The sequence below is a fragment of the Bactrocera tryoni genome, chromosome 3 (assembly GCF_016617805.1).
Source record: "Bactrocera tryoni isolate S06 chromosome 3, CSIRO_BtryS06_freeze2, whole genome shotgun sequence".
NCBI lineage: Eukaryota > Metazoa > Arthropoda > Insecta > Diptera > Tephritidae > Bactrocera > Bactrocera tryoni.
In genome coordinates this window covers 84,958,670-84,984,912 of record NC_052501.1, presented here as the reverse complement: position 1 = coordinate 84,984,912, position 26,243 = coordinate 84,958,670, and the positions used below count along the sequence as shown (strand labels likewise).

Below are 26,243 nucleotides of genomic sequence, written 5' to 3'. Positions count from 1 at the left end.
AGATATACCGGATCTTTTGGATTTTGAAGTCGTCAAACCAAACTCCAGTGGCTTTTTCTCTGAGGTAGTGAGCTTCCTTACGGATATATCAAAGCTTGGTTGTAAGGTTGAGGGTGGGGTATATTGTCACGAAATCTCTATCAACTTCAGTCAGATTTTCTGATTATTACAGTGTTTTCCTCCTTCAAAGAAATGACAATCCGCTCTGTTAGAAGGCGGCCACTTTGTCATAAGACTGGTATGGGTGCCAGGCCACAGCGGAATTGCAGGCAACTGAAAGTTGATAAGATGATAGATTACCCTAGATCCGCTATCAGTAGAATTGGTTCGAGTCGGTGCTCCTCTCTCCTCGTGTTATTGGATAGCTGGACTTCGCAGGAACTTGGTCAGCGTTGGGCTACCATAGGTTCAAGGACTATTGGCCCAAGATTTATTGCAAGAGATCAAGTAAGCTCGTTTCCCTCAGTAAGTCTAGCCCTTTCTAGTTTTGGAGCGGTTCTAACAGATCATTGCCTTATCGGCGTCCATGCTGTAAGACGAAAATCTTTCCGGACCCCAGCGGAAAAAAATAATATAAAAATTTTAATAGAACAGTCCGGTTTAATTTTGATCAGATGGTATATTTTTCTCTTAATTTCCACATTGGCTCATAATCTTACACTAATGCTTCTTAAGTATTCGTTTACACGTTAGCTATGTAAAGCACGCGTCTGCACATTCACACATATAAACAAACTTTAATTTATCTACATATATATACATATGTATATATGGATGCTGCTGCACGCACTTACCCCCATTTGTAGCAGTGCAAATATTTAAGTACCTGTTTACCACTCTGAGGCACTCAGCATGTGGAAACATCATTTCATCTGTAAACTCATCAAATCCATCTATATGAGGCATCAGCAGGTGTGTCTGTGTGTGCGTGGGTGCATTTGTTGCTTGCCACACCTATGCGCTTATAGCAGCGACTAGTCAGACAGTCACTCAGCCGGAGACTGATGGCAAATAAGCAAGGAGATCACATGAAAATGGAATTGAGAAAGAAGAAATGTTTTAAAAATTCCTCAATAAACATAAAAATGTGCAGCTCGCTGCTTGCGCTGCTGCGTGGACTCACATTTTAATGCGTATTTGTTTGCCTGTAAACAGTTTATGTGCCGCATACAAGCGCGCCAGCAGACAGTCACACAGCAGAAGGTGCAAATGCATTTGTTGTTGTTGCGCATTTTTAAGATTTATTATTATTATTTCTTATGCCGGCTTTATTTGCATTACTCTTCGCAAATAATGCAATGCAGCAGCGTGCGCGCATATAAATAAGTAATAAATAAAGGCACTCAGCTGACGTGCCGGGCGGCTGCCCCAAACCCAAGCACATACAAGCACTTGCCACTTCTGCGCCGTCTTCGCACGCCCACTGCTTTTGCAGCTATCGCCAGCCTTCAGGCCTTAAGGATGCTCGACTACTCGACTACTCGCCTGCTCCGCTATTTGATCTTCCTTGTTTGCCCTGCTTGTTTTTCCACTGATCGAGTCCGTTGTTGTATTTATTTTTTGTTTGACATTTGCTTCGATTTTCAGCCGCCAACACGGTGTAGTTGTTGTCTCGAACCAGTATGACTTCGCCACTGCAGGCAGGCAGACAAACATATACGGATTACTCCGCACACTATGCAGTAAATATACAGTTGTGCAGTGGCAACGGTTTGTTATCCTGCAGCCTAGTGTTTTTCTCGTCCTGGCTTGCACATCCATCACCGAGTGCTACGCTTGGTTACCCTTTCAGCTTTTTTCGTACTCCCTTTTTTGCGACTTGCAACTGTCTTTTTGTCGCCATTACTTGCCTATTCTCTTTCCACGCTTGTATTTCCTGCACTACACTACTTCGCTACTTTGGAACCCCTCCATTCGAGCTCGTCGCTGCATGTTGCTTGGCAAAAGCAATCACTCGCCTTCCTCCACTCGCATACTTCACCGCACTTGAAGCCTCAGCACTTCAGTGTTTGTCGCAGCAGCGGAAGAAGTCGCAGCAAAAAGTCACAACTGGATTAGGGTGCAGTGCTCATCCGCTAGATGGATGTGTGTTGTTTACTATATATGGATGCTTATGGACATGCATACCACATATATATACTATATTGCAGCAGACATTGTCATGCTAATTCGAAGAAATTGAATGGAAAGCAATTTGTTTTGTGGCTATAAATAGAGATTACCATACTCTTCCAACAGCAGCAAGCACCGCACACAACTCGGTCTTCACTTACTTCACTCTTAGTGTTGCAAAAAAGCATTATACCCGGGCGTTGATGATATTTGGCGTGTGCTCTGCCCATTTTCCTCTGTTGCTGCCATTCACTTTGCACCCGTCTTTTGCACCACGTTTCACTCGTTGACAGCATACATTACTGGCCATGGCCATTGGGCTAAGTAACCGCTACATGACAGGTGTTGGGTCTGTGTAGCTTGTGGGAAACTTGAAAAGGGTTTCACTGCCAGTAGCAATTCCTAACCGTGGCTTCCATTTTTTCTAATATTTCACCCAGTTTTTATGCCTTTAATCCATCAATCCATCAGCAACAATCCTAAGCTGTTTATTCATACATAAATATATTTGTGCAAAGTGCGCATGGTAAAGAAAAAAAGGAATCGGTGTCCTTTCAGCGGTGATTGCTAGTGACTTTGACAAGGATTTAAGTACGAAATGGATATTTTACGCTTCAAAGTGTTTGAAATATGACAAAATGTAAATGGCGCAATCAGCAGAAAAAAATAGTTCACCCAGTCTGGGTTAATATGGTTGAGCAGTGACCTCTTAAAAGCTCATTTATTTCAGTTTCATTATACTTTTCCACATTTTCTTTTTAGCTTTTGTATAGTTTTTTGCTTTTTCACTGCCTGCTGTCTTATTCCCCGGAACGAATATGTGTTAATAATGATATAAGAGCTTTCTATACCGAACTCCAAGGTTCAGCTTCAGTAGGGGTTTTTACCACAAATAGGCATCCTAAGGCAGCCGTCAAAACATTTTCATTAGAAGCTCTTCCAGTAATACATATATTTGAAATTTCTGTCTAATGGTGACATTTAGTTTTACTTTGGGAAGCCTCATTTATCAGGAACGCTTGCATAGGAAACGTATTCCATGAAGATCTTACTAATGGAAACATTATCCAAGGATATTATCGAAAAAGTCAAATAGAATTTCAGGAAAATTTTTTCTGTTGTCACAAGGAAGTTAATTGAGAGTTCTTAAGAGGACTGAGAAGTTAAATACGATGCCGAGTGCAGATGGGTTCTTCTCCACCGTGTCTTTTCAATGGAGTGGAGGTCTTCCTCTTACTCTGCTTCCGCCCCAGGTCCTGAGTCGATTACTATTGCGTCTAAACACGCACCTGTCCACAATGACATTCGTCGCCGTAAATCAAAATGGATCCAGTACACGTTGCGTAAGCCTCAAGATGACATCACAAGAACAGCATTAGACTGGAATCTTCAAAGAAGTCGCAGACGTGGAAGACCAGCGAGTACGTGGAGACAACAAATTAAAGCAGAGTTATAAGAAAGAGACCGTTACTAAAGGCAAATCGAATTCTAGCATTAAAGAAACTGAATTATAATTTGTTGAGCTCGTGGAACGTTAGGAACTTTGGAAAAATATAAATATATATATTCTTAATATATGATTTCCATTAAAATATCTATATTTTTCTATATTTCCAGGACAAACAGCTGCATCTCTCACGCGGTGTTATCATCTCCAATCAGACGCTCGTGCTGCAAGGAATTTCGAAAATATCACACGGCCAGTACTTCTGTCGTGCCACAAATATACAAGGAAGTGTGTCCAGCAATGAAGTCTATTTGGATGTGAAATGTAAGTGAAAGCAAATGCTAACTGATGTATAGGTTACCGTGATCCTAAAGGCGGTTCCTCTGGAGCGAGGCTTGGCCTTTGCACTCTCGGTTTAGTTGACCTCCGCGATTATGCCTAACTTTCCCTAAAATGCCAAACATATGTTGCAAATACTTAACCTTCCATTTCTAAATAATTTTCCTCACCGTGTATGTTTTCTGTTGTATCTGTGCAACTAAAAACTGACATAACTGCGCTTAAACCCCTGTTTATGTACTTAATCCCTCATTATTTTATATTTTACAACCGCGTCTATGCCCCAAAGCTAGTCATTACAATCAATTAGACACGTGACTTGTATGCAAATATTTAAAATTATGCCGCAAGCGCAACGCAATTCAACCAACGATCTAATCATCTCTGATGTGTTTCGCCCGCAGATCCGCCCGTATGCAAAGCCGAATCGACGACCATACGCGCCGCCCTCAAGCAGACCATCAACATTACGTGTCAAGTGGACTCGAATCCACTTGATAATCTAAATTACAGATGGCATTTCAACAATTCACTAGAGAGGCTCATCGAATTGCCCGCAACGTTGGCGACGGCGCCGGCCGCTATGCCGCTACTGCTCTATTCGGATGTTGGTGGTGCAGCTGGAGGGCACACATCCGGCGGATATTATCAGCGTAGCAAGCGGAAGCATGGTCATGCGCAAAAATTTCTGCTCGGCCGACATGGACGTGTTGCGGCGGCCGCCAGTGTATTGGGCAGCGGCAACGTCGCCGGAAGCGCCTGGTCCAACATTCGTTTCGAAGATGTCGACGAACAGCAAATGCCGCCCCACCAATATGTCGATGAGTACGATGACGGTGAATTTATAGACAACACTAACAGCAACAACGACGACGACGACGAGGATATGGGGCTCGGCGGCGATGTGGTCGCTAGCGTGCCGCGTACCCAAATGGTTTATTCCAATATGATTTATAAAAACCATTTGGATAACCGACAACAACAACAACAGCAACAACTGCTGCAGCCGCAACACGCACAGCACACACACCAACAACAACAACAGCTACAGCAGCAATTTTCGGCGCACCAACATCAACAGCAAGGCCGCATGGCTGGCGGCATCGGTGGTGGTGGGCCGTTGGGTGGCGGCGCTCATGACATGCTCCCACATGGCAATCAATTTCAGTTGGCCGAACGCAAACGACTCACGGCAGCGCTGCACAAAAAACAACATCATCGTCCAATGGCCGGTGTGTCGATGACCACGCAGCCACCAGCGGCGCCACCGCTGAACAACGTCTACAGCTACCACATAGATTCGTACGATAGTTTCGGCGCGATCTCGTGCGTGGCCAGCAATGCGATGGGCCACAGCGAGCCCTGTTGGTATCACATACAGCCGGCAGGTGAGTGCGCACTGATTGCTAATATTTTAACAGTAGATTGTATGGGGGAAGGGGGGCGTAGTTTATTTATTCAATGTGTGGCGCTGTGCATTGCTAAAATTCTGTTTGTTTTGCTGTGGCCAGATTTCACAAGTCTCCAAAGCATTTCGCATACGATAATGAAGTGAAGGCCCAGTCGATTCGAGAGTTTATCAATTTAACTGCATTTTTAATGAATTGTTATGCGTGTGGGTAAAGTACGAATGCAGTAACCAATAAATAGGGTAGTCGAAGAAATATTTTCGTATTTTGTCAATAGATGTGGTTGCAGTCGTATATCTCGAGTGCTACCAATCACATTGTGAAGAGTGAGATTTTAAGTTTCATTTAACCACAAAAAAATAAATTCGGGGATGTTGAAAAACAGTTACAGCTGCTCAAAAGTGAAAATAATGAAGAAACTCGCTATATTTTAAAATCTTTGTATAAAAATGGAAGAATGCCACGCAAGCCACCAATGAAATTTGTGAAGTTTACGGAGACGTAATGTTCAGTTCGTTTAGCACAACAATGGTTCGCTCGCTTCTGTTCTGGAAATTTCGAAATTCCGATTTACACTGATAGAATAATGTCTCCAGCGGAAAAATGGCAACAAGTGTTCGACCAAATTGGTAGATATTTGTTAATTTCTTTATTAGTATAAATAAAACAAAATGAGTTGAAGTTTGATTAGAAAAACGAAAAGACTTTTAAGCCTCTCCAATAGTATACATATGCTCAAAAGGCCTAAATTATTATGCCCTTTACAAAATAATTTCTCCATAAATTTTCATTAACAATTCAGTTTTATTCTAAAAAAATAATTTGTGACTTCTTGTCTTTATGAATTTGATTTCAGTTACTTTAACTGCAAGTAAATCATGTGATATTGTTTTTCCAAATCACACACACATATACAATTTCGCTGACGCTTGTTTGCCATTTTCATTTGCATTTTCGAGCACCTTTCCGTGTCACTCCGGCCGCAGTGCTAAAAAATTCAATTAAAATTTTGCCATTACCACAATCGAGCAGCAGCGGCGCCGTGCGCACTTGTGCCTTGTCAGCGTTTTTTGCACAAATTAATTAATGTCAAAAGGTCAACGTTGACTCAAAAACCAAAGCACACTCTGCAGCACACACATATGTACATGTAATATATACTTAAAATGTGCGTGTATGCAGCAAAAATAAAATTGAAATAAAAAATCTCGCACTCACGCCTTTTTCAACGGCAAAAGCAAAGCTGCCGAGGCACTTAATATGCATTTGTATATATCCTTCATTGGAGCGGTGCATGTGCGTGTGTGCATATCTGAATTTACATATTGTAGGTGCATATGTACATATGTATATGTGAAGGGCGGTGTTACAAAGTGGCACTGTGGCTGCTATGAGGACCTTATTTATTCACCTTAAATGTTTGCTAATTTATAAGTGCCTAAAGGCTATGCTTTTCTTAATTAAAATATATTTTTATAAAAATTTCAACAATTTTTAATTTTGGCTTATAAGTGATTTCCATATATTCTTGGTTTGGTTTTTTATTATTTAAATAATTAAAAAATATGTTTTTTAATAATTTTTTTATATTTTTTATTATATATTTTTCTTAATGAAAATTAAAATTTTTTTATATAAAAATCTGTTTTCTGTTAATTTAATGTTTATAAGAGTTAAATAATATTTTTCTTTTATTACGATTAAAAACAAAAATTATCAAAATGAAATAATAATTATTATGACAATGAAATAATTATTGTTTTTTATTTATAAGTAGTTGAAGATTATATTTTTTTATAACGAATGAATATTTTTTTATTTTAATAAACAAATTATTGTTTATTTTTCTTCTAAAAGGTTTCAAGGATATCCTTCATAAATATTATTAATTGAATAATTTAAAAATTAAATAATCATTACAATTTTGTTTTATTTATGAGTGTTTGGAGAATATATTTTTTTATAAAAATTTTATATTTTTTATTTTCATAAGAAAAAATTGTTATTTGGATTTCTTTTTGTAAGTATTGAAGAATTTTTTTTATTTTTTTATCAAAATTATGTAATTATTTATTTACTTGTAAGATTTTGAAAAATATATATTTTTCTATAAAAATAATTTATTTTTTTAGTAATAATAATAAATATTTTTATAATGTAATTGAAGAATATAATTTTTTTTATAATACTTTGATAAAAATATTTTATTTTTTCATCATAAGCTTAAAATATTTTTTTATAAAATTAATTTATAAAAATATATTTCTTTATAAAAATGTTTTTTCTTTGATATAAATAATAATATATTTTTTTATGTAATATAATTGAAAAAATTTTTTTAATAAAGATATTTTTTATTGTGATACAAATATTTTATTTTTTTTCATTATAAGTGTTGAAAAATATTTTTTTTAATAAAAACGAAATAATTTTTTTTTTTCAAAATTATATAGTTTTTTTTTATTTCGAAAATATTGAAAAGTATAGTTTTGTATAAAAATAAAAAATGCTTCTTATAAGAATATATTTTTTTATAAAAACAATAACACACTTATGTATATAATGTAATTAAAGGATATAAAATTTTCTTATAAAAATACTTGTTTTTACTTTGATAAAATGATTTCAGTTTTTTTATGGAATCTAAATATTTTTCTATTGTTTTGATAAAAAATTATTGTTTGGTTTTTTCTTATTTCTCAGAAAATTTTTATATAAAAGATTTTGAGTAAAAAATTTATAGTTACTGATTTTTTTATGTATAAATATTTTATGAATATTTTTTTATATAAAAATTATATAATTTTTTTTATTTTGATGATTTTGAAAATAAAAGTCTTTACTTTTTGTTTATAATTTTTGATGAATATCTTTTTTTAATTTTTTTATTTAGTTTTTGATCAAAATGAAATAATTATTAATTTTTTTATCACACATTTTCTTAAATTATTTAAAATTACGGCTAATTAGCAAGTGCTTGAGCTTCAAAGTCTGTTTGTATGTATTTTATAATTTTTTTTTAATTTATTTCTTTCGGAAAGTTTCGTTATTTTTGATTTCCTTTAACACACACACACAGTTTATTAGTAATGTAATTGTTTGGAAAGCGCACTACTACATATACACATAGTACATACGTACATTGGTATTTGAACTCACTGTCTGTAGCTACCACACTATCAGCGTGCAAACAGCACACAAATTGCATGTGTGTGTGTGCGTGAAGAGGAAAAAAGTTTGCTGTGTTGACTTTGCGTTAATTAAAAGAGAAATTGTTGAAGAATTTCACTTGAATTACTAGGTAAATCATTTGTTTTTTATTTCCCAGCACTTGTTTCGATGTGTGCGTACTTGTAAACACACTTTTACATATTTACTCGATTTCAATGTGCAGGTTATTTGAAACATTGTATTTTTTTGCAGAAGTCAAGGTTTTGATTAAATGGAAATAGCATAAATTTTTTAGTAAAGAGTATTTTTCGCGCGAACTTTGTTTTCTGTACTGTAATTTTGCTGTTTTTTGCTTTTGAATGATAGCCACATATTTTTAGTATTGTCCAATGAATCCAAAATTAATTGGAAAAATTTTGCAAAAAAATATTAAATTCCAAGCCATTATTAGAAGGCTTATTTAATCACACATTTGTCCATGTGGATTTTCGTTAATCTGCGTTTTCTTCCGCGAAAAATTTTTTGATTTTTTGGTACACAGTTTTTTATAAATACTGGGTAGTCGAAAAAGTCTTTTCGTATTTCAAACTAAATTTTTACTTTTTTTATTTTAATAACAATAAATAAATAAACGAATATGTACCATTCTGGTGGACCACTTTTGACATTTTTCCGCTAAAGACATTATTCAATCAGTGCAAAACTTTCCTCAGTGTATGTCGAAATTTCCAGAACGGAAGGAGCGAACCATTGTTGTGCTGCACGCACTGATACAGCATCGTCTCCTTAAACTTCACAAATTTCATTAGTGGCTCCCTTTTTTATACAAAATTTTTAAAATATAGCGAATTTCTTCATTATTTTCACTCATTTTTGAACAGCTGTAACTTTTTTTCAACTTCAGCAAATTTAATTCTTTTGTGAAATGAAGCTTGAAATCTCACCTCTCCAACACTACATGGTATGACGCAATGTGATTGGATCACTGGAGATACATGACTGCAATGACATTTTTGGACAAAATATGAAAAAGCTTTTTCGACTAGCACTCAAATTAGTTTCCAGTACACCACAAATAGCACACAGGCTTCTTAGACATCATCAGCAGCAAATTTTTCCCTCAGATATGTATGTTGAGTAGTGTGTTTTAACATAACCCAAAAACTGATAATTTTCATATTTCATTGAAGTTTTCAAATTTTTATTTGATTTTTTTTCCTGTGTGTTTTTCGTACTTGGTCACTTCTTAAACATTTTCTTTACCACTTTATCCCTACTGTCATATACATTTGCAGCCACTTCCGACATTTTAAGTGCATTTGCTGCTCTCAGCAGTTTCAGCAGAAATTAACCGCAGACGAATAAAAATATGAAGCAATACAATTATCATACTTAGAGAATGAACTTTAGTTTTTGAGAATGATTTTACCTCGCACAATAGCCATAAGAGGTTGCATGAGTTCCCTCGGGTTAAAAACAGCCTTGTTCAACAATTTTTTTCTCATATAAAAAATGAAATATTTTATTAGATTTTTTTTATTTTACTTCGCTCAATGACCTTAAATAATTCTTTGATATACTTGTATAACTGTATTCTGCTTGCACTTATGACATTTACCCTTACCATGGCATGCAAACACACCACCTTAGTTTTACTTGTAAGAGTACTTTTTGTCAGCAGCATGTAGAGGCAGGCGCTAGCCTCTCAAACTACAGCGCAGCCAAGAGTCACTGCAGCAACTTGACTTTTTGTCAAAATTTGCCAAATTATTGTAATATCTCATACACTGTTACGAGTAGTTATACGCATATACCGTTGTAACTGTTTTCATGTGTGTGTATCTAGCATTGCCAGTGTTCCCAGCGCTTGCAGCAATTGTCTGTGAATCGCTTGCATTTTGCATGTTTACAACGAGCAATTCACAGTTTTACTGTCCTTTTCACAAATTGAGCATTTCGTCCAACACACGGCACTTCGTTGTGTGTCCACATGTGTGTATTAGTTAACAGTTAACAGTCTCTTTCCCTCGCTGCAGCCATACATTCCGGTGTGTGGCTGTGAGCCAACTGCTCGGCGCTGGCAAAATGATCGACAAACGATTTGAAAACTAACGTTTTGCCGCAAACTGTTTGTTGTTATTGCATTTCTAATTTGTATATAGCTTACGCCACAAACACGCATAAATGGAAATATACACTGTATTCAGCTGTTGCTCACCTTGCCTGCCTGCAAGTGCTCGGCAGGCAGTTCATTTCATTTCTTTCACTTTTCTCCGCTCACTTCAGCACTACTTCGAGCCTTCCTGCACTCGAGTTCGAATAATGAATGTCATTTAATTGTCAAGTGCAATACTCGTTTGTGCTGACCACAATTCGGCAATGCCCATAAATCTCCGATTAAGTGATTTCAGCAGATAAATCATTTGTGAGAATAACAATTTGTATTTTGCAAATAACTAAACGACCGGATGCTTGACAAAATGCCTCATACGGAAATGAAAACGAATTTTAAATGCTGATTTTCGAATATGCGTATTCATCGGTAAATGAAGGCAATAAAGGCTGGCCAAGAAATCGGAGTGTGCACAGAAATATAAAATCAAGTTGAATTCTGGCGTAAAATTGTCTATGCGTGCTGAAATAGCTGATAATGGCAATCAATAGCGTGCAGCAGCCGCTCCGCCTGCCTCTGGAGAGTGGTGTTGAAAATCAGCTCGTCTCCTACGTTTTATCTTATCTTATCTTATCTATAACAAAAAAATGCTTATTTGCGCAGCCAGTCCCACTCAGCAAAAATTTCTTACAAAACCACTTGGAAAAGTCTTCATAAAAATATTAAAAATAAGCAACGTTCCACTTTTCTTTATTAAAAGCCTGCTCTTATCTCTGCACTTTCAACTCTCAGATAAGCTTTCATCAATTAATTGATCACATTTTGACCCGCTTTCGCAAAAGCTCTTTAGCCATGCTTTTTCACCCTTGCGCTATAGTTACGATACACTTGTGCTGCTTGAACCATTCAAGTGTAGGGCGCCACTGCCGCCGCTGCTTTCTAGTTAAGTTTTCGCTGTGTGCACCCACACAAAAGCACTGCCACAAACACAAACATAAATAAATAAACAATATGTGCGTAAGATTATAGCCGAGGTGTTGTTAAATATAAAAGTGAAACCAAAGTAACCGAGCAGCGCGCAACTCAAGCAACCCTTGATAATTAAGACTAACAACTCAAGTTACCACAAGTGCTGGCTTGGCGGTGGCTCTGGTGGTGGCGTTGTGCGTTGTGCGTTGGCGGCAGCCTGCTTAGATAGGGGAAAAGTAAGAAAGAAGCACACTTTGTAATAAAAACTTTGTGTTGCATTGTTTTAGCGCGCGCACACATACACATACTAGTGTGGTGGCGTGTGTGTTTGAAAAGTTATTTGTCTTGCAAAAGGGACTCTAGCACAAGATTTACAACCACACACATGAAGCCCCAACCGCAAAATGTGTGCATAAGAGAAAGAGCAACAGTAAAATATAAACTGTCCGTGGTGTACCTACGCTACTTTTTATACATATGTATGCGTAGACATATATATTTTCTTGTGCGCCTAAGAGCAGAGGGACTAAGCTGGTCTGGGCTTAGAGAGTTTCGTACAAAACTAGTCGCGGTTCTGCTGCTACTCACAGGCATAATTATACTCTGAACAGTTTTTCAAATATCTAAATAAAACTCTTCACCTGTATTTGTATCATTAAGATGCTGCTCATTTGTCGGAACGGCCGATATCGGTCTACTAAAGCGTATACTGCCATACAAAGTGAGCACTCGTAAGAAATTGCTCGTATGGGAAGCCTTCTTATTTGGAGAGATATATTCAAGAAATTCGGTAGTAGTTTTTGCCTAAAACAGTGTTGTAATCTCCGTTGAAATTATTCAGATCGGACCCCTATGGCATATAGCTTCTATACAAACTGAAGAATCGGAAACAAGTGTTTCTATGGAAAACTTTTTCAGTTGGGGAGTTAATGTCATTAAATTTGGTATGGGTTATTTTCCAAGGCACTGGTGTAATCTCCCAAAAAATTGTTTAGATCGAATCACTATAGCATATAGCTGCCATACAAACCGGCATATCAAAGTTCTTATAAAGAAGCTTTTACAAATTGAAGGCTATTATAGCTTCCGTGCAACCAAAGTTAAGGTTTTTTTGTTTCATATTGCATAATAAGAGTTTGTAGTTCTTCTACGAGTAGCCTATTTGAACTAGCTCGCAATTAGAGTCCCTTGTTCGACCGCAAATTCGACTCTTCTTAATTAGGCTTTATACTTTTCTGCACGTTCCAAGGAGATTGTTTTCGTTTGTTTAACTTTCGCAAAATCTTTTCATGAATCCCTTTCAGAGTTAATGAAAATTGTATAATCACTCACAAAATAAATGTCAAAATTAAAAATAATTAAAAAAGTGTAGCATACTTTTAAGGATAAAGACAATTTCTCACTTTCTGTAGACTTTTACAATATTTTAATGAGCGTTATGCGCGCTTTAATCGAAGTTTTACTGCAAAAATATCATTGGCAGAGCTTAACCTTTTACTGACCTGCCAAAACAACTTTACAGACTTTAAAAAATATATTACATAAGCATTTATTTTAAAAAAATCTCGTGTGATTTGCTTCAAAATTGTTCATGTTAAAGTTTTACTAAAATAATATTATTATTTTTCGACTTTTACAAATATATGCTTTGGTCCCTGTGTACGAATTGAAGTAAAATTTTTGAGCTCATAACAACTTTCCACTATCTGAAACGGATCGATTCACTTGACTAACGAAACTATCGAACAATTTAGAACCTGAAATTGCTACCCAGTTATAAACTCATATCTACTCTGCAATCTTTCCTACTGGGACTTCCACGCCTCCTTTCCTTCATGTTCCTTTTCTAGCTTTTGTTTGTGCGTTTGACTCCACACTGCTTGTTTAGTTGGTTGCTGATTCAATTTTACTGCTTGTCTATACACTTGTAAGCGCTTGTCTTACTTGCCACTCACACATACACATACATGCATAGCCTTTCTCTGCACTTTCTGCATGGTTACCTTTTGTTTTTGCTTCTGCCTTGCAAGCGCTTGCACTGCTAAGAGCGCATAGGAAAAATGTGCAAGAAATGAGTAAACAACTAAACTACAATAAACCACAATTGCACACCCCGCACGCCACACACACAAATCACTAACTTGCCACACGAAACGAGTACGGTTTGGACCGCTATGCGGCGGGCAGGTGCTATGTGAACCACAGCCCACACTCATGAGGCCTTTCTGTGGCACACTCAAGTGCACTATTGACCCTAAAAGGCTGAGCGGCGTTGCCAACAGCACTGCCAAGGAACGCGACACAAGTGCACCTTAGCCTAAACGGCGTGGGCGTTTGTGTGGCATAAATTTTGGCGCATAAACTATTTGGGTGTGGGCCTCCATGTGATTTAGTTGAGCGTTTAAGTGTTGACAACGTGCCTTTGTTTGTGTGATATGAGCTATGAGCTATATAATAAATCAAGGTCGAAGCTGAAGTGCAGCAGCGTATCACAAAGTGCCGTTAAATGTGCCCATTACCTATTTCCATTGTACTTTAAACCGATTTTGCATTTTTACTGAAAATTTTATTTTTTATTTCTCCTCACAGACTTTCCCGACCCGGTGAAGAACTGCACGGCCTACAATGCCACCGCCAACTCCATACAAATCCAGTGCATCGCCGGCTATGACGGCGGCATACCGCAGCACTTTCACGTGCAAATCAAGGACGAACTCACCAATCAAATACTCTACAACACTTCCTACAAGTACGCCGAGTTCACCATCAAGCGACTGCCGAGCGATTCGGTCTTCGTGATACGCGTAACGGCCGTGAACGCACAAGGACCGAGCAAAGTAGCATACCGCGTGCGCGGACGCACACTCTCCGCACCGCTGCTGCGTACCGCCTCCTCCACCGCTGTGTTGGTGCAGCTGACACCGCTGCTCGGCGCCTTGCTGGGCATTGTCGCCACGGTCGTGCTGATCGCTATCTGCATTGTGATTTTCCTACGTGTACGCCCGAAGGCGACGCGTCGCCCGAACGGTGATACCACCACCACGGAGGCGGATAAGGGCAGCGCCGAGCCGCTGTCGCGTAACATGGGCAGTCACTCGAGCTTGGAGGACAAGAATCCCGATGTCGTCCCGCAAGAGACAAACAGCGAGGATGAATTTCACTTGGAGGAGAAGGCGTTCGATCGGCTGAACATAGAGTCGCAGCGCATACTGTACACGCCACCGACGCGCATTAATACGGCGTCTCCGCCACCGCCTTCGCTGTCGCCCACATTTGGCAAGCAGGTGAGTGCTGATTGATATCACGCATATACTTACATATACAATATATAAGTAGCTGTAGGGGAAGTAAAGAGAATGGATTATTATTAAATACTGTTCAATTAGGCGCGCACATGAAATCAGTTAAAAAGCTGTCAGTCATGTTCCTACAGCATTTTAGGCAAGCCTTGCCGATGCACCCATACACACGCGTGTATGATTGCCTTTGGTCTCAGCCGCACTATCTGTGCTCTAATCTGTTATAATTTGGTATATTCATACGTCCTCTTCATGTGATTCAAGTTAGCTCTCGGCGCTTAAGCTAATTAGTTTTGTTGTCAAACAATTTTTGTAGAAGCAGCCTTTGGCGTAGCCGCGCAAAAAGCTTCGACGCTTATAAAATAAACAATTTTGCCTAACGAAGTAACTTTTCGGCAACGCTTCAACGCCTCAAAGTATGTGAAAAGAGTTGTTGTCTAATCTGATTTAACAATCTTCTGAGTGACCCAGAAAAAGGCAGGCCACTTAGAGGGACGCAGGCAAAAAATTCTGCGAAAGTTTCGGCGTACTTTGGCGCTTACAGAAGAACATAGGAGGGCAGTAGTGTAACTGTTTGTAACAGGTTGAAAGTGTGTAGAAATACTGAGGAGTGTATAAGATATGATAATGGTTAAAAATGTGATATGTTGACATTGATGATTAAATGGCTTTTGTAGGTCAATTCTACCTAATCTTTGAGGTGAACATATTGAATGAGGTCAATTCCTCTCATTATTTGAGTTGAATATATTGAATGAGTTTAATTCCTCTCATTATTTGAGTTGAATATATCATCAATAATTTTTTTTAAATATTGAGTTTTAGGCAAATATTATAGTATTTTTCTTGGCTATAAAGACTTATTTTTTGAGTATATTCATTGTTTTTCTCGGGCTTCAACAAAATATTGAGTAGTCGAAAAAGTCTTTTCGTATTTTCATCGTCAATAGATGTCATTGCAGTCGGATATCTCCAGTGCTACCAATCATATTGTGTCATACCATATAGTGTTGGAAGGGTGAGAGTTTAAGCTACATTTCACCTAAAAACAAATTTAATTCGGGGTTAAGCTGAACAAAAGTTAATGCTGTTCAAAAATGAGTGAAAATAGTGAAGAAGTTCGCTATATTTTGTAATTTTGGTATAAAAAAGGTCTTCCTGCCACGCAAGCCACAATGAAATTTTTGAAGTTTACAGACACGATGCTGTACCAGTTCGTGTAGTACAACAATGGTTCGCTCGCTTCCGTTCGGGAAATTTCGAAATTTCGATTTACGCTGATGAAAGTTTTACACTGACGGTAATGTCTCTAGCGGAAGAATGGCAAAAGGTGGTCGACCAAAATGGTACCTATTTGTTTATTTATTTCTTAGTATAAATATGAATAACATAAGTTGAAGTTTGATTAGAAATACGAAAAGACTTTTTCGACTACCAATAGATTTTAAGCCAATATTATAGGATATTTTCTGAAACTTAAAGAATTATTTTTTGATTATGTTGTTCTCGGTCTTCAACAAAATCAGTTCGAAAAATTTTGTTCGAAAAATTTGTTCGAAAAAATTGTTCGAAAAATTTTGTTCGAAAAATTTGTTCGAAATATTTGTTTGATTTTTCACCCTAACCTTGAATAAAATAAACTTACCAAATAAACGCGCAAAATAAATCCTCCACTTGCCAATCAGCTGCCCTCATTACTTTTATAAAAATTTATTATTTAAGTGGTTTTATGTATGACAACTACACAACTGTATGCTTAGCACACTTTTATTGTTTTTGTTGTTATTCAGCTGAAACTATTTGATAAACTGTCAACAGCGCGAAACAATTTGCCGTTGTCATCATCATTGTCAACATCGTCGACAGTTTTTACACCCAGCAATTTTCGAGCAGACGCTGACAGCAATGCCACCGCCCCTAATCCATATGCTCGTATGTATTTGAGATTTATATAGGCCTGGCATATATAAGTATTTCTGTCATACTGACAGGTTTATTTCATTTTATAGCCTCCTTCTCTAGAAACAATGTCATCGACATTATATTGCGGCCTAAATGGCTTATTATTGCAGTTACTGTTGACAACTTATTTTCTTCTTCTAACTTGTGTTGTCTTTTGAGCCCTCTTTTCGTTATATTTCCGTTATTTAATGACAATTTCGATGTAGTGACTATGTATGTGCACTTTCTGTATATGCTGTATATACACATATAATAGGCGTATGTGTAGTTGCATTGTATTAAATAATAACCTACGTCTGCTTATTATAAAATCTGGCGCTGAAAAGTATGCTTCTTTATAGCTCTCTTCGCAACTCGCACCGTTTACGATGACACGCAGCATAATACATGTTTTTGTTGTTATCATACATTGATCGCACTTAACAGGAGACTTGTCTTCGGCAGCATAAAAGCGTGTCAAAGCGGAACCGTACGCTCTCCACTTACAAGCGCGTGTCAAAAAGCGCAAAAATCCACATGACCAAAACTCATACTCCTTGTGCTTGCTGTCTTTAACAATGTTTCTACGTCATCGTTGCTGGGAACTCATTGTGTTCTACGGCGGAAGTGCGTGCTCGGACGCCTAACATGTGGCTCTTTGATATATACCTGTGTATATATGAAACAACAAAACGTAAGAAAGCACTGCAGCAGCGGTTGTGAGGAAGCGGAAGCGGAAAGTAGATACATTCGTCAGTTAGCGGCTGAGAAAACGGCAAAGTGCTGCGAAAACATGACAATCATGCGAGCACAGCAAAGTGGTCAGCACATGGGTGACTCGCACATAATAAATAACTGTTCATACATGTATATATATACATATATTTGTGCACAGATCAAAATTTCACTCTTACATGCATTTATCGAGACGGGCATTAACATCACAGTGTATGTTTGCATGTGCGCCTTGCGGATAGGCTACAATTTTTTGGCAGCCAGCTAGAGCAGCCAACTTTATTTGTATGCCACTGATTATTATGGCCTGTTAAACACCACTTGGATACATATATGTATATGTATATAAGAGCACACAACTGTATATACTTGTGTCTATATAGTTTTCAAATATTTGCCACACAGCATATCTAAATATGTGTGTGTTTGCGAACTCATTTGTCAGGGTTCAATTTTGTTGACAATATCCTCAACTATACTATGATATCTGTGAGCGGCCGTAAGTGTGTCAGCGTTCATTGTTTCTGTCATTCAAGTAATTTTGTGTCGAACCCTTAACGAACAATCCATGCCAAGATATGACACACTTCGGAGAATTCGCTTTGTTTGCTCATAATAAGCCGCACAAACTAACATAAGTACAACAACTATATATATATATATATATATGTGTGTGTGTGTGTATAGACATATCATGTTTGTGCCTGCTGTTGGTCGATATTGCTCATACCCATTGTCGGAGCTTAATTAAAGTGCCTTAATTGCGGTTAATTTGTTGCAAGTTATTCCAAGTCGTAGCAGCAGAGTGTTCGACCTAACAATCTCGGCACGCGCTTGAGTGTATCATTATGACAGAAAAATATCTGTAAGGATATATACATATAAGTTATATATATACATATACCATATATATACATAAGTGCTTGTATGTATGCAGCTGTGCTTCAGTTCAGGAGATCGAGCGTCAGGCGTACTTCTTACTCGCTCTCACAATGCAATTATAATAATCTAGGTCTGCATCTGTGCTAATTTGGGAAATTGGCAGCAAAGAGTTATTACTTGTGGATGAGTGAGGTATTTACTACTGCTTTTTTGCTTTTGTTTTTGGTTTATAATTGTGCTGCTCCTGTGACAAATTACATTCTGTTTGCATATTGCGTTTACGGTTAATATATATGGGCAAATGAATTTTGTGTTCTGATTTTCAGCAGAAATTGTGCTGATTTTGTTTTAAAAGGTTTCTCTAATTTGTCCCAGCGCTTGATTAAGTGAGTGGCAACTCAATTAAGGCAGTTTGGTACAAGTGTTTGCGGTTATAATGAGTACACTGTTTCAAAGTGTTTTAAAATACTTTCGAGTTAGTTTTTCTGCGGCATTGGAATACAAGAAATGAATGTGACTTAATACAAAAGAAAAAAACCGTTAATTTCAGCAACATTGAAGCTAGAATACCCTTATAGGTGCTCTTCTTATAACATAAAAACATATAACAATTTTTTTTTTCATTTTTAGCAATCAGTTTGTATGGCAGCTATATGCTATAGTTGTCCGATCTGAATAATTTCTGCGGAGATTGCATCACTGTCTTAGAGAATAAACTATATGAAATTTCGGGAGGATACTTTGTCAAATAAATATACTTTCCACACAAAAACTCGATTTGAGGCGGTCAGTTTATAAGGCAGCTATATGCTACACTGATCAGATCTGAACAATTTATACGGAGATTATACCGCTTTCTTTAGAAACAATTCGAAACAAATATCATGCAGATATCTCGTGAATTGAAAGAGTTTTCCATTCAAGCAATTATACCCATGGTAAACAATTTCGTCGCAGATTGCATCACTGCTTTATAGGGTATCATATAGCAAGTTTCGTGAGAATATCTTGTGAATCAAGAAGACTTTTCACTAAAAAACTTGACTTGGAGTGGTCAGTTTGTATGGAAGCTAAACTCTATACAGATCCGATCTGAACAATTTTTACGGAGATTATACCGCTTCCGTGGAAAGCAACTCAAGACAAATATCATGCAGATATCTCGTGAATTGAAAGAGTTTTCCATACAAGTAATTGATACCGATGGTACAGTTTTTTGTATGACAGCTATATGCTAAAGTGAACCGAACTGAACAATTTCTTCGGAGCTTGCCATAGATTGCCATTATTTTATCAAATAAAAAATATTTTCATACTTTCCACAAACGGTCAAAAAATAATAGAAATAAAATAATATATAAAAGGCACACCTCGGTATCCTTCACATAGTTCAAGAACCTGAAATTGCGTTTCTTTATGTTTCACTTAGCGAAATCTCATATGTCGCCGCCAAAAGCAGTTCATTCATTCTCAAGCCGCCACCCATCAAATTTTCGGCATTTTCGTTTCTGTGTTTAACAAGCGCGTGTCTGCTGTAACTCATTTTTATGATATAACTTTTCCATCTTTCATATTATTGATATGAATTCATGCTCCATACTTGCCTCTACCATCTACACTGCATTTAATTATGTGTGGATCAGCTAGTACGAAGCCTTGTATATATTTGCCGCGTATATGTGGCACTGACAAGCATTACAACTGCGAGGCACCTACAGAAGTCCACCACACACATACAATTGTCACACTTTCATTGACGCATTCATGCGCACATTCATTGTCAGCTTACTTGCGCATACATTTGTCAGCATACAGCCACATTTATATGCATATACTTGACCCAACACACATACAAATGTGACATAACAAGTGAGTTCATAGCCGAAATTGAATTGAATTCTTTGCATTGACACTTTTATTAGTTTGTTTGCAATATTTCATTGGCAAATAACTTTATTAACCCCGCAAGCCGCACCGAGTGTATATATAGTTGAAGGTGTTGTAGCCAACAACAACTACAGATTGTGCTGCAAAATGTGTGCAGCTCTCAGCATTTCATGCCGTTGGCAGTTGCGTATTATTTTCAATAAATTTTTATCTCACTTGTTTCTTGGGGCATGCCACATTCTCGACTTCAACGTTGTTACATTTTATAGGCATGTTTTTGATTTGCTTTTGTTGTTGTTTGCGTATTGTTTTCATGTATTTGCGTGCTTTCCTTGCTGTCACTCAGTCCATTTTCCCCCTGTTTACTCGTCAACGTCGCGCTGCTGCGACACCTGCCAATTCGGCATGAACAAAGTAGTGAGGCTCACTGTTGCCTCACTCTTTTATGCTTAGTTTAACACATTCTGTTCTGGGAGTTCTTTGTAGTTTTTGCCGTGAGCGCTTAGAGCTTCTACTTCCACACTTTGCCTTGTGTATTTCACTGCTTGTGCTCTCGACTTTTTCAGCAACTTTTTGTCAAAGTTAAATAAATTGCCTGCTTGTTGTACGACGTCAGTTCTAATGCAGCATCAAACTCCAGAAGAATCTCCTTTTTGCTCACGGCAGAGTGCTTCCTGTGCTGATTTTTGTATTTCTTGCTTAGCGTGCGCTCCAGTACGTTTGAAACTACTGTGCGCGCACCTGACAGCGTGCTAAGTGCTGAGTTTCGCACTTTCTTTGTGCAAAAACGTTTGGAGAAGGCAAGCAGCTGCAAAAAAAGCCAACAAAAGAATCGTATGTGCGCTGTGTAAAAGCTGCCGACGAAAAAAATAAATTTGTTGCTATTTTTGGTACGCTAACAATTATTTGAAGACACTAAAGCAGTTAGGTCCAGCTGTGTTGCTTATATTCTGGTTTGCTGTAATTGAAATGGATACGCTCTGTGGAACGAACCAAGCATTTACTAACTGAAGGCCACGCACAATCACACTTCCATGCAAACGTCTTAGTAGCGAGAACTTGAACCAATTGTTAATGCACACATATGTTTATGCCTGTGTCTGCGTCAAGGCATGCTTCTCCCATTACAATGCGCCGCGGCGTATGAGCAACATTTTTTGTTTAGTATGCAAAATATTGCCTTTGGCAAACTTTTCAACACAGAATTTAACACGGAATTCAGCATTATGTGTGGAAACTTTGCACAACCGACTAATGCCAACACGTGCGCACGAAACGTATGCATGTATATGTATATGCACGCCGCACACCAATGAAGGCCATATCAGCGCCATGAAATCGATTGACTTTGCGCGCACCGACACCCGACACTTCACCGACACTCATATGTGTGTGTGTGTGTTTTTTATGCTACTTTTTCGCGTCAACTTCATCGGGCATTTGCGCGCTGTGCAAACTCACAATAAAGAAATCGTTGTCACGTTCTATCGAGGCATAAAGGTGAAGCACACGCGCACGCTCACACACATGCAGTGTATTTTGTGTTTGGCTCAGGCGCTGCTCTAACGGCCAAGTTTGAGTAAGCACCGCAATCGAACGGCAGCACAAACAATGGCAGCCAACACAGCACAATGAAATGCCAGCAAATATACCAGCGAACAGAAGTCAAATGTCAAATGAATGCCAAACGAAATAAAACGACAACAACGACGCCCCGCTCACGGCCTACGTGCAGGTGTTCACTCAACGGTGTTTGGGTTCACATGCAGCACACATGTGTGTGTATGTGTGCTCGCTAAAGTTATTGCCACCATTTGGCGTGTACAAACACTCTTATATTTGGTACATACGTGTGTGTTATTTATTCAGTTGCGTCAATATTTTTGTATGTAAATCGTCCCTCGATTTAGTGAATTAGATAAATTTGGGCGCACAATTGCTCACGCCTCGCACGCCGAACGTTGTCTGGCAGCTGATGCAATTACTAGACCTTTGTCTTGTTCGAAAATGGCTGATCACTTTTGTTCTTTAGATGGACACGTGGTGTAAATATTGAATGCCAGTGAGGACATCTATGGATTAAAGAAATATTTTATATTGTAATGTTCCTGACTCAGACGTCAAATTAAAGTGCGCCATTGACATTTTGTAGGACATGTCTCTGGTGCCTGTCTGAGGGGAAATCAATAACAATTATTTTACACCTCATTACAAGACAGCTACCAGTTATTTTCTGTGTATTTCGCTAAAGTGAAAAATTTGCTTGCCTCGCTGTCAAATAAGACTTCTACAATCATATGGTATTATATAAATTTATATAAAAAAATAGAAAAAATGTTAACGTCTACTGCACGTAAGCTATATTAACTTCTAAAGATCAATTTACTACGGCATATGTGAATAAAAGCCTTTTTCTGGATTTTGGTCGTTTAGTTTATATGACAGCTATATGCTATAGTGATCCGATCTAAATGATTTCTTCGGAGATTGTAGCTATGTGTCAATTAATAATATGTGTGAAATTTTGGGACGATGACTAGTCTTAGAAAAAAATTATTCATAGAAGGACTTGATTTTGATCGGTCCACTTGTAAGGCAGCTATATGCTATACTGATATGATCTGAATACATAATTTCTTCAGGCATTGTAGCTTTTCTTAAAATAATAATATGTGCCAAATTATGTGAAGATAACTTTTCATTTAAACAATTTATACATACAAGGACTTGAGTTTCATCGGTCAATTTGTATGGCAGCCATATGCCATATTTGTGCAATTTCAACCGTTTCTTCGGAGATTGTATTTATGGCTTAAATAATAATATGAGTCAAATTGTATTGCAATACCTATACAAATAAAGAAGTTTTCCATACGAGCACTTGAGTTGCATCGGTACTTTGTGTGGCAGCTACATGCGATAGTTGTACGATCCGAACAATTTCCTTGCAGAATGTAGCCATGCCTTAAATAATATTATGTACAAAATTTCATGACGATACCTATTCAAATAAAAAAGTTTCCATAGGAGCCCTTGAGTGTGATCGGTACACGTGTGTGGCAGCTATACGCTATAGTTGCACGATCAGAACAATTTCTTCGGAGATTGTAGCTATGACTTAAGTAATATTATGTGCCAAATTTTGTGATGATACATACAAGTACTTCAGTTGCATTGGTCAATTTATATGGGAGCTATCTGCTATAGTGGTCCGATATAGGCAACTCCGACAAATGAGCAGGTTCTTCATGAGAAAAGAGTATATGCAAAATTTCAGAGCCATAGCTCAAAAAATGGTTAAAAAACATGGCTAATAGACTCAGCTTGTCACATTGATCAATAACACTAGTTTGTAATTACCGTTCCATCAATTTTTAACTCCAATAATTATGGCGGACATCAATATTCATTTATCACAAATTTATTTCCAATATCCACGATACGAGCTGCCGCACTTCCGCGCCACAGCTACCTATGTGCGTGTGTGTGTGTGCCCAGGCGACTGTCCCCAGGCGAATTAGCATTATTGGCCAACTTATGTTCGCATGTCAAGTGAGTGTGAATTTGGTTTGTTAAGTCTAAGTAGAACGTAACTTTAGCTCGTACACAAATGTATAAAAAACACGAATAACAACAACTAACAACAGCACGCAGCATATGTGTGCATATGTGCTTATAAAGGTAGCACAAGCATACTTAGCAGTTAAGTTGTGTGCGGGTCACTTTGCATAATTCAGTATTAATAATGCTGTACAAGCATAAAAGTTGTACGTTTTCAAGAAAGCAACAAAGTTGTGCACCATTACGCTTGCCACACGGGCGTTATGGTATGCCCAAGGGATGCGAGCTTATTTTTAGTGAAGAGTGACCAGGCCGACACACCGGGCGTATGAGTAACATGCGTGCGTAGTAGGCACTATTGGACCCAGAGGCGAGTTAGGGATGGTGTGACAAGTTGCCTTTTGCTTTTAATGCCTTCTAAGTGCAAATGCTAAGTGAAGCGTAAAAGGGTTGCATAGCAGACCAGAGGAAATTAGTAGTAGTGCATAGACATGCAAAGATAACAGTGAAAGCGAGCGCGAGTGTGGGCTATGAAAATAGATTGCTACCGGAATTAGCATAATTTAAATAAAATTTGCTTTCAAAAACGCCTAAATATTTAAAATGGTCACGCGCACTGGCAACATGTGCTCGCCCCTTTGGCGCACATATAATGAAAAGTATTGCATAACTAAGCAGCACTTAAAAATTATTAACAAATTCATACTTTATGCATTCAATTTATTTACTTATACCACACACTTTTCGTCTTTGCAGTATGGCGAACTCTCGCTCACCACCAATCCCGCCTTCAGCCTGTACAACACGCCACAGCGCGCGCCCGCCGCCCAACGCCCCGTCTACACCGCACCACCGCCGCTGCTCTCCACACGCACGCCACCCAACATCTACACACGCATACCCGGCCGCTCCTACCTGCCCGCCTACGAGACGCGCACCTCACCCACCTCACCCTACGGCTCGACCACCACCTGCACCATACCGCTGCTCAGCGGCCAATCCAACGGCTCTCTACAAACGAACAGCAGCACGCTGGGCAGCACTTCGGGCGGCGTCGGCACCGGCGGCATGGGCGGTGGCAGTCTCACCAGCAACGCCAGCAGCGGCATGCACTGCAACACCTTGCCACATCCGGGCGCTTTGCAGCATCACGCCTCGGCGGCCGCAGCTGCCGCGGCGGTGGCATCCATGACGACAAATGGCATGCCCTCGACGCTCACCTCATCGATGACATCGGGGAATATTAGCCTGGCCGCAACACAGTCGCTGCTCACATCGCCGCGCACTCACAATGGCGCCGGCGTTGGTGGAGCTGGTGGTGGCAGCGGCGCGCTCTCACTTGGCGGCATGAGCATGGGCATGTCGGCGGCTACAGCGGCTGCAACGACGGCCGGCATGCCGTTACTCAACTCATCGTCCGCGTTGCTGGGCAGCGGCAACTATGAGACAGTGGCCTCCTGAGAATTACCGAAAGATGACATTAAGTGTCAATTTGTATGCATCGGTGGGAGTAGTACGTGTACGAGCAACGCGGAGCGCACCACAATCGTCTAGTGGGACGTGGGTGCGCAAATGGAGATGCGGAAGCGATGGAGAAAGTGCCGTTATGCGGGCATTGTGTAAATTACTTGTAATTTAAAGACTTAGCAATAAGACAGCAGAAGCAGGTTCACTTGTGACAAAACGCCGGCCGAGCAAGTGGCGAAAGCAAGTGTGGTGAGTTTTGAGCGTGAAATTTAACTTTGACTTATTTTCAGAAATTATGTGTGCGCTGAGAAACAATGTTTTGTAGCAAAAAAAATTCAGTTTCTGTATCATCGCTGAACTACGTGCACAAAGTACCTTAAGTAACTGCTAAAATATTTTTTAGAATAAAGTAAATTTTGTATATTTAATGCAATTACTTTCTTGTCAGTTGGCACAAACGAGTTTCTAAATTTAGTTTTTAGTACAAAAGTGTGCAGAAATGCCAGAAATCGGCGCGAATTTTGCAAAGTGAACAAACATATATAAGACTTCCAAATGAAATGCGTAGTTAAGTTATAGTAGAACCTCTTAGTGCGATATATGAATGTATGTGTGTACTATAAATCATAAAATGTACTTTAGATCTAGCCAACTACAACTACCGCTAAGGGCAATGCATTTATAAAACAAGTACCTTTACGCATATCATTTATAAATATCTATCTGTGTGTAAAAGCGTTTGCCTAAAATGAAAATGTTTGTAAGCTTAAATGGCGCTCACAGTGTCGCTGCTATGTATACCTAGTTCCTTAACTGATTTGAGTAAAGAGCGCGGTATGAGTTGTGTATTTTAGTTCTGTTGGTTCTTTTAGGCATGCTGCCAATGTTTTGCAAATTTGTGGCGCAGCTAA

General features: G+C 38.5%; 1 protein-coding gene across 1 annotated transcript in view; it reads left to right on the top strand.

Annotated features, from left to right (window-relative positions):
- Nucleotides 1–25,326, top strand: part of LOC120772091 — a 144,125-nt gene extending 118,799 nt beyond the window's left edge. Inside the window, exons 9-12 of the mRNA XM_040100495.1 lie at nt 3,730–3,883; nt 4,303–5,286; nt 14,150–14,844; nt 24,622–25,326. Of these exons, the coding sequence (XP_039956429.1) occupies nt 3,730–3,883; nt 4,303–5,286; nt 14,150–14,844; nt 24,622–25,326 (2,538 nt within the window). The remainder of the gene's footprint in view (nt 1–3,729; nt 3,884–4,302; nt 5,287–14,149; nt 14,845–24,621) is intronic.
- The last annotated feature ends 917 nt before the right edge of the window (nt 25,327–26,243 follow it).